Raw genomic sequence first — 14,387 nt, forward strand, 5'->3', positions numbered from 1 at the left:
TGTGACCCCATCTAGAACAGGTAGATCAAAATTGTCTCTAGAGTTCTGACCCCGCACAATAAGTACCTCCATCTTATCTGGATTCAGCTTTAGTTTATTCTCCCTCATCCAGCCCATTACTGCTTCCAGGCAAGCATTTAGGGAGGATATGCCATCTCCTGAAGAAGTTGACATGGAGAAGTAGATCTGGGTGTCATCAGCATACTGGTAACACCCAGCTCTAAATCCCCTGATGATCTCTCCAAGCGGTTTCATGTAGATATTAAAAAGCATTGGAGAGAGTATGGAGCCTTGAGGGACACCATACTTAAGCTCAGATTTTGAAGAGCAACAGTCTCCATCGACACCATCTGGAATCTATCCAAGAGGTAGGAGCGGAACCACTGTAAAACAGTGCCTCCCACCCCCAACACCCTCAGACGTTCCAGAAGGATACTATGCTTGATAGTACTGAAAGCCGCTGAGAGATCCAAGAGGAGCAACAGAGTCACACTTCCTCTGTCAATTCCCAATTGGAGATCATCCATCAGACTGACCAAGGCAGTCTCCACCCCATAGCCCGCCCGAAAACCAGGTTGACATGGGTCTAGATAATCAGTTTCTTCCAAGACCTCCTGGAGCTGAGAGACCACCACCCACTCTCAATTACCTTGCCCAGCCATGGGAGGTTGGAAACTGGCCTATAATTGCTCAACTCCGAGGCTTCTTTAGAAAAGGTCTAATGATTGCCTCCTTAAGACAAGGAGGCATCCTGCCCTCCCTCAGAGAAGCATCTATGACCCATGTTGGACAAGGGTCAAGAGAACAAGTGGTAGGCCTCGCTGCTTCAAGCAGCTTGTCCACTTCCTCAGGAGTCACAAACTGAAACCGATCCAGTCAAATCACATAAGAGGAGTTGTTGGGCACCTCCAGCTCAGACATCACATTAATTGTGGAGTCTCCATCTAGGTTGGCCTGAATCCAAGAGATTTTATCTGCAAAAAACTCTTTAAACACATTGCAGTGGGTAACTGATGACTCCAAATTCTGGTTCAAGGGAGGGGGAGCAGATACTAGTCTCCTCACAACCCTGAACAACTCCACTGGACATGAACTCGCAGAGGCAATACAGGCAGAAAAGAACTGCCTCTTTGCCGCACGTATCGCCTGAGCATGGATCTTTAGATGTGCTCTATGCCGCAACTTGTCAGATTCGAATTGAGTCTTTCTTCACTTGCGCTCCTGTCACCTACCTTGCTGCTTCAGCCCCCGTAGATCTTCCGTATACAAAGAGGCAAAATTTGAAGCAGGTCAGAGGGGACGCTTAGGAGCAATCGTGTCTACTGCCCTGGTGAGCAAGTTGTTCCAATTCTCAACCAGGGCATCAACAGGATCACTGGCAGAGCCAACACTGAATCCCTCCAAGGCTTCTTGGAATCTTACTGGGTCTAATAACCTCTTTGGGTGGACCATTCTAATGGGCCCCTCACCCCTGCGGAGGTGCGAAGTGGTTGTAAGTCCAACCTTAACCAGATCTGTCTGTCCATGACAATGGGGAAATCACAGGAGTCCCCACCCACGGAACACCACCCTGATCAGTGTAAAAGACCAAATCAAGCGTGTGACCTGCAATATGCGTTGGTCCATAGACCACTTAGGATAGGCCCATAGTTGTCATAGCAGTTATGAACTCCTGAGCTACCCCAGACAGATTGGTCCCGAAATGATATTTCATCCAGGATAAGTTATATTTCATCCAGGATAAGGGGCATTATATTTACACTAAGAGACAGGTATTTTCCTAAACTGTACAAGTGGCATTTGTTGTCCCCAGGAAAATGACAGTTTCAGAAATTTCCAACAAAATGTATTGGTTGCCAAGTTCCCAGATATTATCTGCTATTTAATAATCTAAAGATAAAGTATGCAGTCAAGTCGATGTCAACTCCTGGTGAATACAGAGCCTCCTGATGGAATATAGAAGGGGTTTACCACTGTCATCCCCCACGCAGTTTGAGATGATGCCTTTCAGCATCTTCCTATATTGCTGTTGCCCAATATAGCTGCTTCCCATAGTCTGGGAAACATACCAGCAGGGATTCGAACTGGCAACCTCTGGCTTGCTAGTCAAGTCATTTCTCCACTGCACCATTAGGTGACTATTTAATAATTTAGGAAATGATTTATATATATAAACTGTTTCTCTAGTAGCAGTAAATTTTACTCATCATTAGAGAAAAGATGGCTTCTCCTCCAACAGAGTTGCAATATTAAAAAAAAAAATCAGAAGAAAATTCATTTTTTTGCGCCAAGGAAATAAAAGCATGCACACAAAAGAAGAAGTGCCAAAAAAGAACACATAGCTAGAAACATTAGCATAGTTTCTATTGTATTCTGAATGAAAGGGTTGCTCAGCCAACAAGCCAAATTCTTAAGCTGTTTGAATTGCTGTGACAGAGAATGACCAAAAACCCCTCTTATTCAGGATACATTATTAAATATATTTTGATACCATTCTTTAAAAATAAACTCTCTCTCATGGTGGTGTATATGAGAGATAACAAAAAGCAAGCAATGGCACATTTTAAAAGAAAAGCATACACTTGGTGCGGTTTCACTAAGTGGTTTCCTAGAAAATGAAAAAATAAGCATGCTTCTACAATCCAAACAGTTGAGGAAATTCCAGTAGTAAGCACTCTGTAAATCACAGGCTACACACACTATGTCCAATGGTGCTTAGAAAAGTAACTGAGCAGGAACATAACTGATTTATTCACTTGGTTGTAAATATCTATGGCAGATGCTTTTATATATGACTTTCAATCTGACCTTACAATTTAACCCTTGCCATTCTTTTAGAAAAGAAGCTAAATCTTTACTGAATTTCAAAGCCCACAGAGAAAGGCTTTTGCATGCAGTAGAATACAGAGTATATCTTATGTAATATACTGCATATGGTAACATTACATTTTATAGGATATATGTTATGCTCAAAGCATTCTTTAGCCATACTTCTTCAAACCACCTCTTGGGAACCATATGCAAAACTGTAAATAAAAAAATAATTTTGCCAAATATGAATTCTCTTAGCAATTTAGCTATGTAATTCTTTTTAAAAAAACTACACCTTTAGTTTTAAAAAACTGTAATCTAGCCTGTGGCTGGATTAATCAGAGAGCTTACTTGGTTGGTATTGACATCATAATCAGTACATATTCTTCTCAAAGGTTTAACCCAAATTACAACAAAATGGAGTTTCCTATCCATATCATGTTCACAATCATTTATGTATATAAAGAGGAAAGGGGTTTGGTTTTTCTTGCTTAGATTTTTGCTTGTCCATCTTCAAAACTTATCAAAGGCCATATCACACAGCTTATTAGAATTTCGGCATCAATTTGTTAAATTTTCCTGACATTTTATTTTTATGGTAACATATACACTTTTGAACATATGCCTTGAATGACAATCTTATTTTCTTTTTTCGTTATTTCCTCATGTTATCCATTTTCCTCTCAGGAAATAATTCTCCTAGGCTGAGAAAACCACAAAATCTGCTCTTTTCCCAGATAAGTTTTTTAGACTCTTAGGTTAAATTACAGCTGCCAGTTCCCAACTCAGTGTGTATTAAAAAACATGATATAAGGAGAAGTTAAACAGTGTTCCTCACTGCAGTGTGGCAAAGATGGAAGAACTCTCTTTTACACTTCTTGCAATGCAACATTTGAAGGTGCAGACACTCCTTTTGGGTCAGCAACAGGCAATGCTAAGACTGCACAAGAGCCTTGGCTACTAGCACCACATATTCAAAATGACAAGACAGAAAACAAGTCAAAGCATAACCAAGTGTACAACCTTCAAAACACTTCTTCAACTAGCACATCACTTCCTGCACATTGAGGGAAATAATTTGACTTCAGAATAGTTTGCTCTTTATCTTCTCTCCTCATCCATATTTCTGGGAATATCTGGCTCTCATCTCAGTTCTTGGTGGGCTTCCTCCATCTCTTTCAAAGCCTTTAAATGTTTACATATTGTGTTCTAGGTTGTCTGTTCCCCCAACTCCAGTTCCAGAGGGCACATTACATGATTAAGAGGGAGGAGAGCAACAGACTATCCTCCCTTAGAAGTGGGTCTCTTCCCCACTCCAGCCCAGAATCTCCATACCATTTCAGTACCTGAGACAGCTCTCCTGTTTCTTTCTGCACGCTCTTAGCACTGCTGCTTGTCTCCAGCTCCATTTGCAAACTCCCCTGATCTGGCTGCTTGCCCCAAAAATCACTCACCCCAAAGCTATAAAGAAAGGGGAAGGACAATGTAGACTCAAGTGCGAAACAAAGGCACAAGCAGGCTTAGCCTCCAAAGCTAATGTTTAAGTGAAGGCAACCTCCAAGCCTAAATTCTATCATTCTCAATGAAATCCATAAAAAATGTTCTGCAAGGTAAAATCATAAGCATGCTTTCTCAGAAACATTTGCCTGTAGGACAACACTCTCTTTCTAACCCTGTCAACATGTTCCTCAAAAATTAAACACTGTACAATGGTTATATTAAGAACAAACCCTGCCTTACGATCTAAAAAGATGAAACAATAAGAAAGGGAAGGGACACAAAGGAGAGAAAAAGAGAAAGAGAGAAAGGAAAAAGCATTATAAAATGCTCTGTAAGGAAGAAGTGCAGATGTCAAGAGGCAGTGTTTCCAGAGAAGACGGGTGGCAGCAAGTGAGAAAGAACAGAGCCATGAAATAACTTAGCTAAGAGCAAATTACAAGTGTTAAACTGCTGGCTTTAGGCTTCTTAGCAGATGAATTAATAGGTGAAAGAGATTATGAGCCATTGTAGGTGTGCTGCATTTCAGTTCTTACTAAAAAATATCTAGTCCATCTGCCATTAATTCTTGTTTTATATATATACATGTTGTTTGATCTAAGTTCGTAAATAAACAACTAACTAACTATATATACATGCCTCCACAAATTTTATTTGGCTCTAGGAGCTACACCTCAAGGGGCGGGGGCAGATTCACCACTTTCTCCCAACAAGACCTTCCACTCCATGTGTAGGGGGACAGGGGAATTCCCTGTCCTGCTTGCTCACTCCCCCTCCTCCTCCTGGTCATGTCCATCCATTGTCTGACTCAGCCACCCCACTTAATTTCCAGGCACCATGACAAACTGAAGCCTTGAAATTGGCAAGCCCTGTTTTATTACAAATCCTATTTTCATTCCATCTGTGGCCTAGTTTTAGATTCTTGTACAATTCCCTGTACCCTACATAATTTTTGCTTCCTAACTTTGATCCAATTCTACTTCTGCAATTTATTTTTATAGGAAGGCCTGCATGTAGAAGTCAGGAGACAGTACAACATGAATCCCTATACAGTAATACAAATATTTTCAATTATCAATTGCATTATTGATCATTTCTAACATCAGCTACTTGTACAACTCCCACTTTAGACAGAGACAGTGGAATGTGCATAAGTTATGTCTTGCATTTTAGATTACCTTGACTTACTCATTATTTCAAGTCCCTCTTCTGACAGGTTCCTCTGAAACTTCCTACAGTACGGCCACAGATATTTGCCAGAATCCAAAAGGCCATGCACACAATGAGAGTTTTCTGATCTCCCTCCCCACTACAGCCCCTCATGCACCTGCAAATCAGGGGATGCTCGAAAGTGGGATTCAACATGCTACTAAAAGGCTGCAGTTGGAAGGGAAAGCTGGCAGCCCCTCCAACCATGAGTAGAACCACTTTTGGTTTAGTTTGGTTTATTTCTACAGAATAAAATAGACCTGTTACCATAGATCAAGTTTTATTTAGTTAAAGGGCAGTACTCTCTTTGGGTGTTTTATTGTTGCTTTGTTATCTTCCCCTCAAAGCCAATTTAATACAATTTATAACCATTATGCCTATCAAATACTAACAATAAGCCATATCTAATAATTAAAAATACAGTTTTCTTGCCTTAACACAGTAAAATCAGTAAAATCATTTTATTTTCAACCTAGTTAATTATATTATTAATATTTCTTTTTTGTCTTTTACTGATCTGGTTTATAGACCATAAACCTGAAGCCCTTCAAAAAGCTATTGCTGAGCACTATGACTGTTTCTCAACTTCAGACCCAGATCTGCAATATGGGGATTACAATGTTCACAAACCTTTTACATCAACCTTATAGGAACTGTTGAGACAATGTGATGAAGCAGACCCAAGACTAATTTTTGTGAGCTTCAACTTGCATGTCAAAATGTGCATGTTTGACAGAGGAGAATCCTTTGTGGCACAGCTAATCAAATTGCACAAAAGTGTTTTGTTGTCATTTTGCTTTTTGTCCTAGTAAGCATGACTTGTCCCCTTAGCTAAGCAGGGTCCACCTGGTTGCATATAAGTGGGAGACTAGAAGTGTGAGCACTGTAAAATATTTCCCTAGGGGATGGAGCCACTCTGGGAAGAGTAGAAGGTTTCAGGTTCCCTCCCTGGCTTCTCCAAGATAGGGCTGAGAGAGATTTCTGCCTGCAACCTTGGAAAAGCCGCTGCCAGTCTGTGTAGACAATACTAAGCTAGATAGACCAATGGTCTGACTCAGTATGTGGCAGCTTCCTATGTCCCCCAAATGCTGATTTTCAAGGCTTTCTGGAAATACTGTGTATTCCCTGAGCTACAGGCACAAATCAGGTAAGCACTTGAGCCTTGGGAGCAAGGAAGCTGTGCAAGCTTGACTGATATATGCTTATATACTACCTGACTGAGCTAAAGCTTAGCTAGAGTCCTTTTATTTACTCTCTGTAAGCCATGCCCCAGTCTAAGTGAATGTAAAGAAGGCTATCATGTGGCTGGGGTGGCGCGGGGAGGGAAACTTAAAGATTGCAGCTGGCCACCAGCAGTATGAGCGCTCCTCTATCTGCACTAATTCCCCAATTAATTCATCCCCAACTGCCATGCAGGACTACTTACAAGCCAGTAAGATGACAAAACAACATGGTGCAGCAGGGAAGTAACTTGCCTAGACAGCAAGAGGTTGCCGGTTCGAATCCTCGCTGGTATGTTTCCCAGACTAGGGGGAACACCTCTATGGAGCAGCAGCAGTATAGGAAGATGCTGAGAGGCATCATCTCATACTGCGCAGGAGAGGGCAATGGTAACCCCCTCCTGTAGTCTACCAAAGAAAACCACAGGGCTCCGTGGTCGGTAGGAGTCAACACCAACTCGATGGCACAACTTTACCTTTTAAGCTAAGCTGATTTAAAAGAGCTGCAGAAATATGGCAAGTAAGAGCACACATTTGCCATCAGCCTGTGACAAGCATGGAAGGCAGCTACCTGAGACACGTGTTCCAATATCACTGCTATAAGGAAATCGTAAAACGTTTTTATAATGCCTCAGCCACTTTTAGTTAAAAGGTAACTCATAAATATAACAACACAAAGTATATAAAAATCCCAATACCATCCTTGATATTATTTGAAATGATAGTTTTGACCTATAATGCTCTACTGGACTTGGAGCATTACATTCCCAAGAGACTACTTTCTTACCCAAGTAACATGCTGGTCACTAAAGTACCATTTCAACCATCGTACCTGTGTGCATCCACACAATAAGGGTACACAGAGCCACATTCCTGGTGGTGGCTCCATAGTTATGGTATTTCCTTCCACTGGGGACTTACCACACACTACCACATCCCAAATCCTTTGAGAGCATGGCAAGAGCACTAGACTAGGAGACCTAGTTCAAAACCCCACTCAGTCATTAAATTCATTAAGTGACCTTGGTCCAGTCACTTTCAGCCCAACTTACCTTGCAGGGTTGTTGTGAGGATAAAATCGGTGTCTGTGTCTGTGTGTATTCTGTCCTGATTTCCTTGGAAGAAGGACATGATAAATATGTAATAACAGTATATAAATAATAATAGTAATAAATAATACAAATGTAATGCATTTTGTTTTGACTGAATTTTTGAGGATCCAAGGTGAGGCATGATGGGGTGAATAAATTTTAATGCAGTTCATTTGTATGTTTTAAATAATGCATCTTAGAGCCTATTCTTTACTCTCTTTTCCAGAACTCAACTAACAGAGTGGGCTAGGAATCTAAAAAGATACATATTTGGGACACATTGTTTCTTTCAATGAGGAATACATCTTAAACCAGGATGAAGAAGAAAAAATACTGATGGCACTGCTAGATGATGATTTATTTAAACAAACAAGTTGTTACATAGGTACCATCTAAATGGTGCATTTAAAGTTTAATCAGGGACAGAAGAGAATTTCCATCCTTCAATGACAGAAAAAGGCCTTCTGACATAAGACAACTAGAAACAATATGAATAATATATCAATTTTAAAAACGAGTTGAAGGAATTTCTAACAAATGCTATTGCTGCAATTCAAACACATTAAATATAAACTAGAAAAATAAAAGAAGCTACAAGTTCTGTGGAAGCAGAAAGCCACTACAGCATCTCAAGAACAGAGCTATTAACCTAACTGCATATGAGAAACAGTTGAGCTAATTCCTAGAGATAGTGGGTGGAAAGAAGAGATCATTTCCCAACAACTAAAGACTACAAAATGCTGCTTGCACTACAGAGTCTCATAAAATAAAACCCAGGAACTGAACAAAAAAAATGCCACAAAGCACTTTACTAGCTTTGTACTTTACAAAGCACATTACTATTCGCAATGATCAATCTCATGACAAAGTGAAATAAAGTGATATAAGCAGCTCGCAAAGAGAAGACAAAATAATGTTTTATTTTAAAACTATAAAGTAGCATTCACAGTGGCACTCTCAGGATGACTGTTAGGGTTGCAATGCTCTGTAAAGCTACACTAGCACTAGCAGAACCTGAATGTATATTGCATAAATATCCCCATTCGCACATATACTGGCTTGTGTAAGAGAATGTGCAAAAAGTTGCATGAGCTCAAGAACTGCTTTGGAACAGAGGTTAATTTCTTTGCACAAGAACTTTGCAAATCAGTTCACAAGAAACTCATTTTTAAATTGCACATGAAATAATTGGTTGTCTTTAAATTCTGCAAAATAGGGGTAACTCCATATATGACATTCTGCTATCCTATTTGAAATCAAAATGGTGGCTTTTCTTTCTGTAACGTATAGACACACTATACATTAAGAACATAAGAACAGCCCTGCTGGATCAGGCCCAAGGCCCATCTAGTCCAGCATCATGTTTCTCACAGTGGCCCACCAATATGTGTGTGTGTGTGTGTGTGTGTGTGTGTGTACACACACTGTATATATACTGTAGTATATAGACATACACAATAGTTGCATATGATTTTCTTGCTTAAATGAAATGTGCTAAATAAAAGATCAAACTGAATTGCATGCTGCTGTGATTGGTGTAAAAATGCAATTTGAATGTGCTTCTGAGTACATGCTTAGGATTGGAGTGCATGTGGCTAAAAGTCATATATGAATGGCACACATCCTGTTCTTCCTCCAAAGAGGTCAGGGTAGTGTACATGTTCTTCCTCCCCACTTTTATTCTCACAACAATCCTGTGAGGCAGGTTTGGAGAAGAGAGAGTGTGTGTCTCAACTAAAGTCCCACAGTGAGTTTCATGACTGAATGGGGAACACAAGTTCCCCAATCCTAGTCTTGACACTCTAACCACTACACCACACTGGTTCTCAGCTGTGTGCGTAGGATACAGGAGAAATCTGATGCAGGAGAAAAAGTAGATTCATTTTTAGCTGTGAAGCAAGCTAGTGGGGAGGAGAGTGTTGAATCCCTTTAAGAGAGCATGAAAGGGTTTCATTATAAAAATGTGGGGAGGCTGTGGGCCTAAGCCCTGGATCATTTAAGTACCTAGCAACACCTTCGTAAGGGAGAGAGGAAGAGTGATAGGATTTTCCATGCAAAAGCTGGTATTAGCAGGAATGTTCCCAATTTCTTCTAAAAAGAAAAAGTCAATCTTTCCCTGACTGCATTTTAGTATAAAAAGTAGTAAATTCAGCTAATTTGGGGGGGGGGGTGAGAGAAAGAGCAAAGAGGAGAAGGAAGATAGGTGGTGTGAGGTGGGTGCAAAGCTATGTGTAGCTCACCAGAGGTGCCTCAGAATCTAATCTGTCCCATCACAAAATTTTAGTTGGCACCCCCTGGCATAGTGCATTTTCAAGATAGAGAAAATCCAAGCCCAAATATTTATATGGGGGGGGATCTTTTATGGGGGGGATTCTTGTTGCACCCCCTGTAATTTCCTGCTGGATCCACCCCGTGAAGTAGATTCAATGTGAATTAGATATTCACCATATTCATAATGGGGATGTGAGTGTGCATGCACTATATATTGTGAAGTGTGTTTGTGTGTGTGTATCAGTGAGGGGCCCATTTTAAAATCTTGTCTCTGGGCCCACTCCAACCTTGCTACACCCCTGAAGCAACATCGTTTATGGCAGTGCAGGACTAGTCAGACACTACCCCCATCATTCTAATATATTTTTTTGCAAGTAACAAGCATTACTTCTTAATTTCTTCTTAAGTTTGAAGTGGCCAGCAATGCATTTTCACCTTACTTCGACTTGCAAAACCAAAGGGAGAACGAGGTATGCAACCAGCTTACTAGTGAAACCTGACAAAACATGCTATTACTCCCATCAAAAGAGCAGCCTGGCATATCACAAGCACAAATCATTGCTAAGTGATGATTTAATGCTACCACATGCCTAGAATTTAAAATACTTTCCTTGAGGTATAGCTCCTACCTAGGTGTCACAATATTTTGTATGCATTAGTCATTAACACTCCTGAACATCCTAAAAATAAAAAACTCCTATTTACAAATGATGAATAAATAGTGAAACATTTGACTTCCACAAAGGAGTAAAACATGCTTGCATTTATTACTGGATTGAAAAACAGGCAGATTTTTTTAAAGGTCATATGGAAGGGCTATGCAGTAACTAAATGACAGAGTAAAAGACAAAAATCCTTCTCTCCATTTCAGATGTCACCACTAGATATTGTTCTTTGGGGTTCATAAAAACAGTTGCACGTTTACAGTCTTCTTGTTGCTTATATCAGAATTTATTATAGAAATATCATTGAAGAAAATAGTACATAATTAAAGACCATGCCCAAGTATTTAATTGGTGGGGGGAGGGGGCCAAGGTGGGGACTTTCATTTACTATTCTGGCCCAGCAGGGTCTCAAGGTACAATTAGGCAATGAAGAAATTGATTCACGACTCTAAAAAGAATGTTATTTTTCTGAAAGTCATCTTTGATGTAGCTTTCATTTCCTGAAACCAATAAATAAGTCTTCAAAAGGTGTAACAAATATCTAATAATTATAGAACTCACTGTAAATTTTCCTCATGTTGAAGAGCTGCACCTGTTTTATTTTGTTTTTAACCAGAAGGTAATATTTCTTCTTTCCCATTTTTTAATAATTGTTTATATTGTGTCTATAGTGCAAGTTAACAAGTACTGCAGTTAGGGAGATCTATATTAACTAAAACTATTTTCTCTCTGATGTGCTGTTTAGTTCAAAACATACCTCTGTCTTGGAGATTTCACAGCCAGCAGGCTTCAAGTAACGATAGATGGCAAGTTCCATATTAAAACTATTATTAGATGCACAGTATAAAACCGTCAAACATCCTCCAAGCTAGGATTGCCCACTTGGGCATGGTCATTGCTTTCTAAAAATTAATCTAAGTTTTATATCACTAGAAAACTATATGATAAAAAAGGAAGGTATCTAAGACTAAGGGAATATTTCTCCTGTGTCAATTGAAAGAAAAGGAAAAGAGAAAGATCCAATATATAGTGAAGGTGGTTTATTCAAGATATACTTTTGTACTCATTACCCAATTAAACTGTGAACCTCATTATCATTTTATCTTCATTACCATATCATGTTTCCAACCTCAAGGGTTTAGCTAGATTTCGGATAGAAGAATATTTGAACAAGTGTCACAAGAGTTATTTCAATATGTGTCATATTAAATAGCAGGGCCTGCAAGTTCCAGAGGGGACCCTCAGTCAGGTGGTCCCCAAAACCCTACCGGGATGGCACTAGTCCAGAGTATTTTGCAGCAGTTGCACTGGCAGCTTATTCACAGATTTCCTCCAGAGGACCCCGACACAGGGTCTCTAGTATCAACTCCTTTGTGTACGGAGTGACATCGCACCCACTGAATCACAGCATGACTGTGCAGCAGGACACACTGCATTGTTGTTTAAACAAACAAAATATGATGGCTGTCAAGGTAGCTGCCATAAAGTGCTCTTCTAGACCACTGCCTCCTCCCAAGTAAGTCTACCCCAAACCCTTGTGGGTGGCAGTAAAAGCTGTATTATGGCTGCCTTGTGGTTTTTTAAAATGTCCTTTTGGCATCACCCATAAAAGAGCAAAGAAAGGACAGGTAATAAGTTGCTCTCCAGCCCCCCACCCCCGGCCCCATCTCTCTCTCTTAGTCATCCTTTCTCTGCCCAGATCCCTAAAGCCTTCAACCCTCATTCCACATCTGGTCCCTGGGAGCTGCTTCTACTCCCTGCTTGACTGTGACAGTATGAACATTGCCAAATACTACCTTTTGCATTGTGCCTCAGATTCACTCAATCAGCTTTTACTTCTTCATTTTAAAAGAACTTATCTCTGAGTCTGTTGCTGCTGTGGGGTACCCTAACATTGGCATTTGCCTGTGCCCAGAGTGTGGTCTGCTTGCTAAGCACACTTGTAAATTCAGTTTTGAACTAAATTCCCCCACGTGGATTGTGAAAGCATAAATACACATGTGGATAGTGTACACATGTGTGACAGACAGCAAGTGTGGTAACCATTAATGATTAATGGATAGCAAGGTCATCTATTAAATTTAAAACATGGTCATCCTGTTCAGGCATTATTTAATGCAATGTATTCATATTTTCACCAAGATCACTGCTTCATCACTTTGGCTGTGTTTACATGGCCCACAGTGTAAACACTGCAACCATAGTTAGGCAACCCATGATCTTACATGCTTCCCCACTCCTCTCTCTTTGGCCCCATTTGCACATAACGGCAAACCACAGGTGGACAAACCTGAGGTTAATTTTTGTAACTGTGAATCGCATTGCAGACGTTTGTCCAACCATAGCCCACCAACATCCAGTTTCAGGGTAGGGGATCCGCTTCATCTTCCTGGTCCTCTGAGGCCTCATCCCTGCCAGCTCCATAGCACTTGTGTCATCTGACTGTGAGCAAGGCATCATAACATCTACAGGCATCATAACATCTGCATAACATCCGAGTGCCAAGCACGATCGTATCTTTTTGGAATGGACTGCCTGCCCATGGCAGGGAAAGGGCATTTAAATCCCTTTAAGTGACATTTAAGCCCTTCTCCTGTCAGTAGTTGTACCGCCACCTGCGTAAGAGCGCCGGACCAAAACAGTCTCGCAAAAGCACAATTACTGGCAGGGTGGGGGGATGCAGAGGGGCACTATTTTTGTTACTCTGGGAAGGGATCATGACAACTTCCTAGAAGGAAATATGTATATGAGGGAGTGCAAAGGATCCTGGGGTCTGATCCACTGTGACCAAGGACACTCTTGCAATGGCAGACCCCGACAAAGCACTCCAGGAACACCCAAGCACACTCCTGCCCCTGTGTTGGCTTGTTGGTTTACCCAAGGAATAGTGGCTGATCCACGTGTCTGGGAGGTACTGGGTGGGCAGACTAGGGAAACACTTTCTCTTCTGGTTGCCAGAGAGCGGAACAAGAGACACAGTGGAAAGCAGGCATCCCCCAATATGACTTTTCCCTTTGGCAGGATTAGAAACTTGGGATGGGACAAGGCAGTGTCCCTGCTGCCAGGCAACAGGGAATGCAGAGATAGGGGAGGAGTGCAGAGACAGGGGGTGGGGCAAGTGCTCCGAGAGGCAGCCAGCAAGAAGTGCAGCAGGCATGGAGTGGACGTGTTCCTGGGCAGATCTGGACCGCCCTCTCTATTATTTCAGTTCCAGAAACAAAATAGAAAACCAAAAAAACCCCAGTTATAGCAGTGTCTTCATTTGGATGCAGTGCTGTCACCTTCAAACCTCAGGTTGGAGCAGTGAAACTCACTACAAACTGAAGGTTCAATTTGAGTTTGGCGAGGGAAAATGCAGGTTGCTTTTGCCGCAAAACCACAGTTTCACACAGTCGGACGTACACGGATTCCATCCTCTGCCCTATTCAACTACAGTTTGGTGTTGTGTGAAAACAGGGCCTCACTGTAGGTGTTCCCTCTCTCCTTTTAAGTTTCAGAGCCAATTACAGTTAGCAATACAAACCAGAATTAGCACAAAACCAAAGTTTCCAACTGTGGTTAAAAAGGGACTTGCAAACTTTCGGGTGAACCAATTATGGTTAGGGTTGACATCAGTGCAGTTA

At 41.0% G+C, this 14,387-nt stretch overlaps 1 protein-coding gene across 2 annotated transcripts in view; it reads right to left on the bottom strand.

Annotated features, from left to right (window-relative positions):
• DNER (delta/notch like EGF repeat containing) overlaps nt 1–14,387 on the bottom strand; it is a 284,163-nt gene that overhangs the window by 243,249 nt on the left and 26,527 nt on the right. The window contains exon 2 of one of the 2 annotated variants that reach the window (XM_053304644.1): nt 7,790–7,852. The exons of the other annotated variant lie outside the window; for it this stretch is intronic. Coding sequence (XP_053160619.1) covers nt 7,790–7,852 — 63 coding nt within the window. The remainder of the gene's footprint in view (nt 1–7,789; nt 7,853–14,387) is intronic. 2 annotated transcript variants of the gene reach the window in all.

This window comes from Hemicordylus capensis, chromosome 3 (assembly GCF_027244095.1).
Source record: "Hemicordylus capensis ecotype Gifberg chromosome 3, rHemCap1.1.pri, whole genome shotgun sequence".
In the NCBI taxonomy this organism is placed as follows: domain Eukaryota; kingdom Metazoa; phylum Chordata; class Lepidosauria; order Squamata; family Cordylidae; genus Hemicordylus; species Hemicordylus capensis.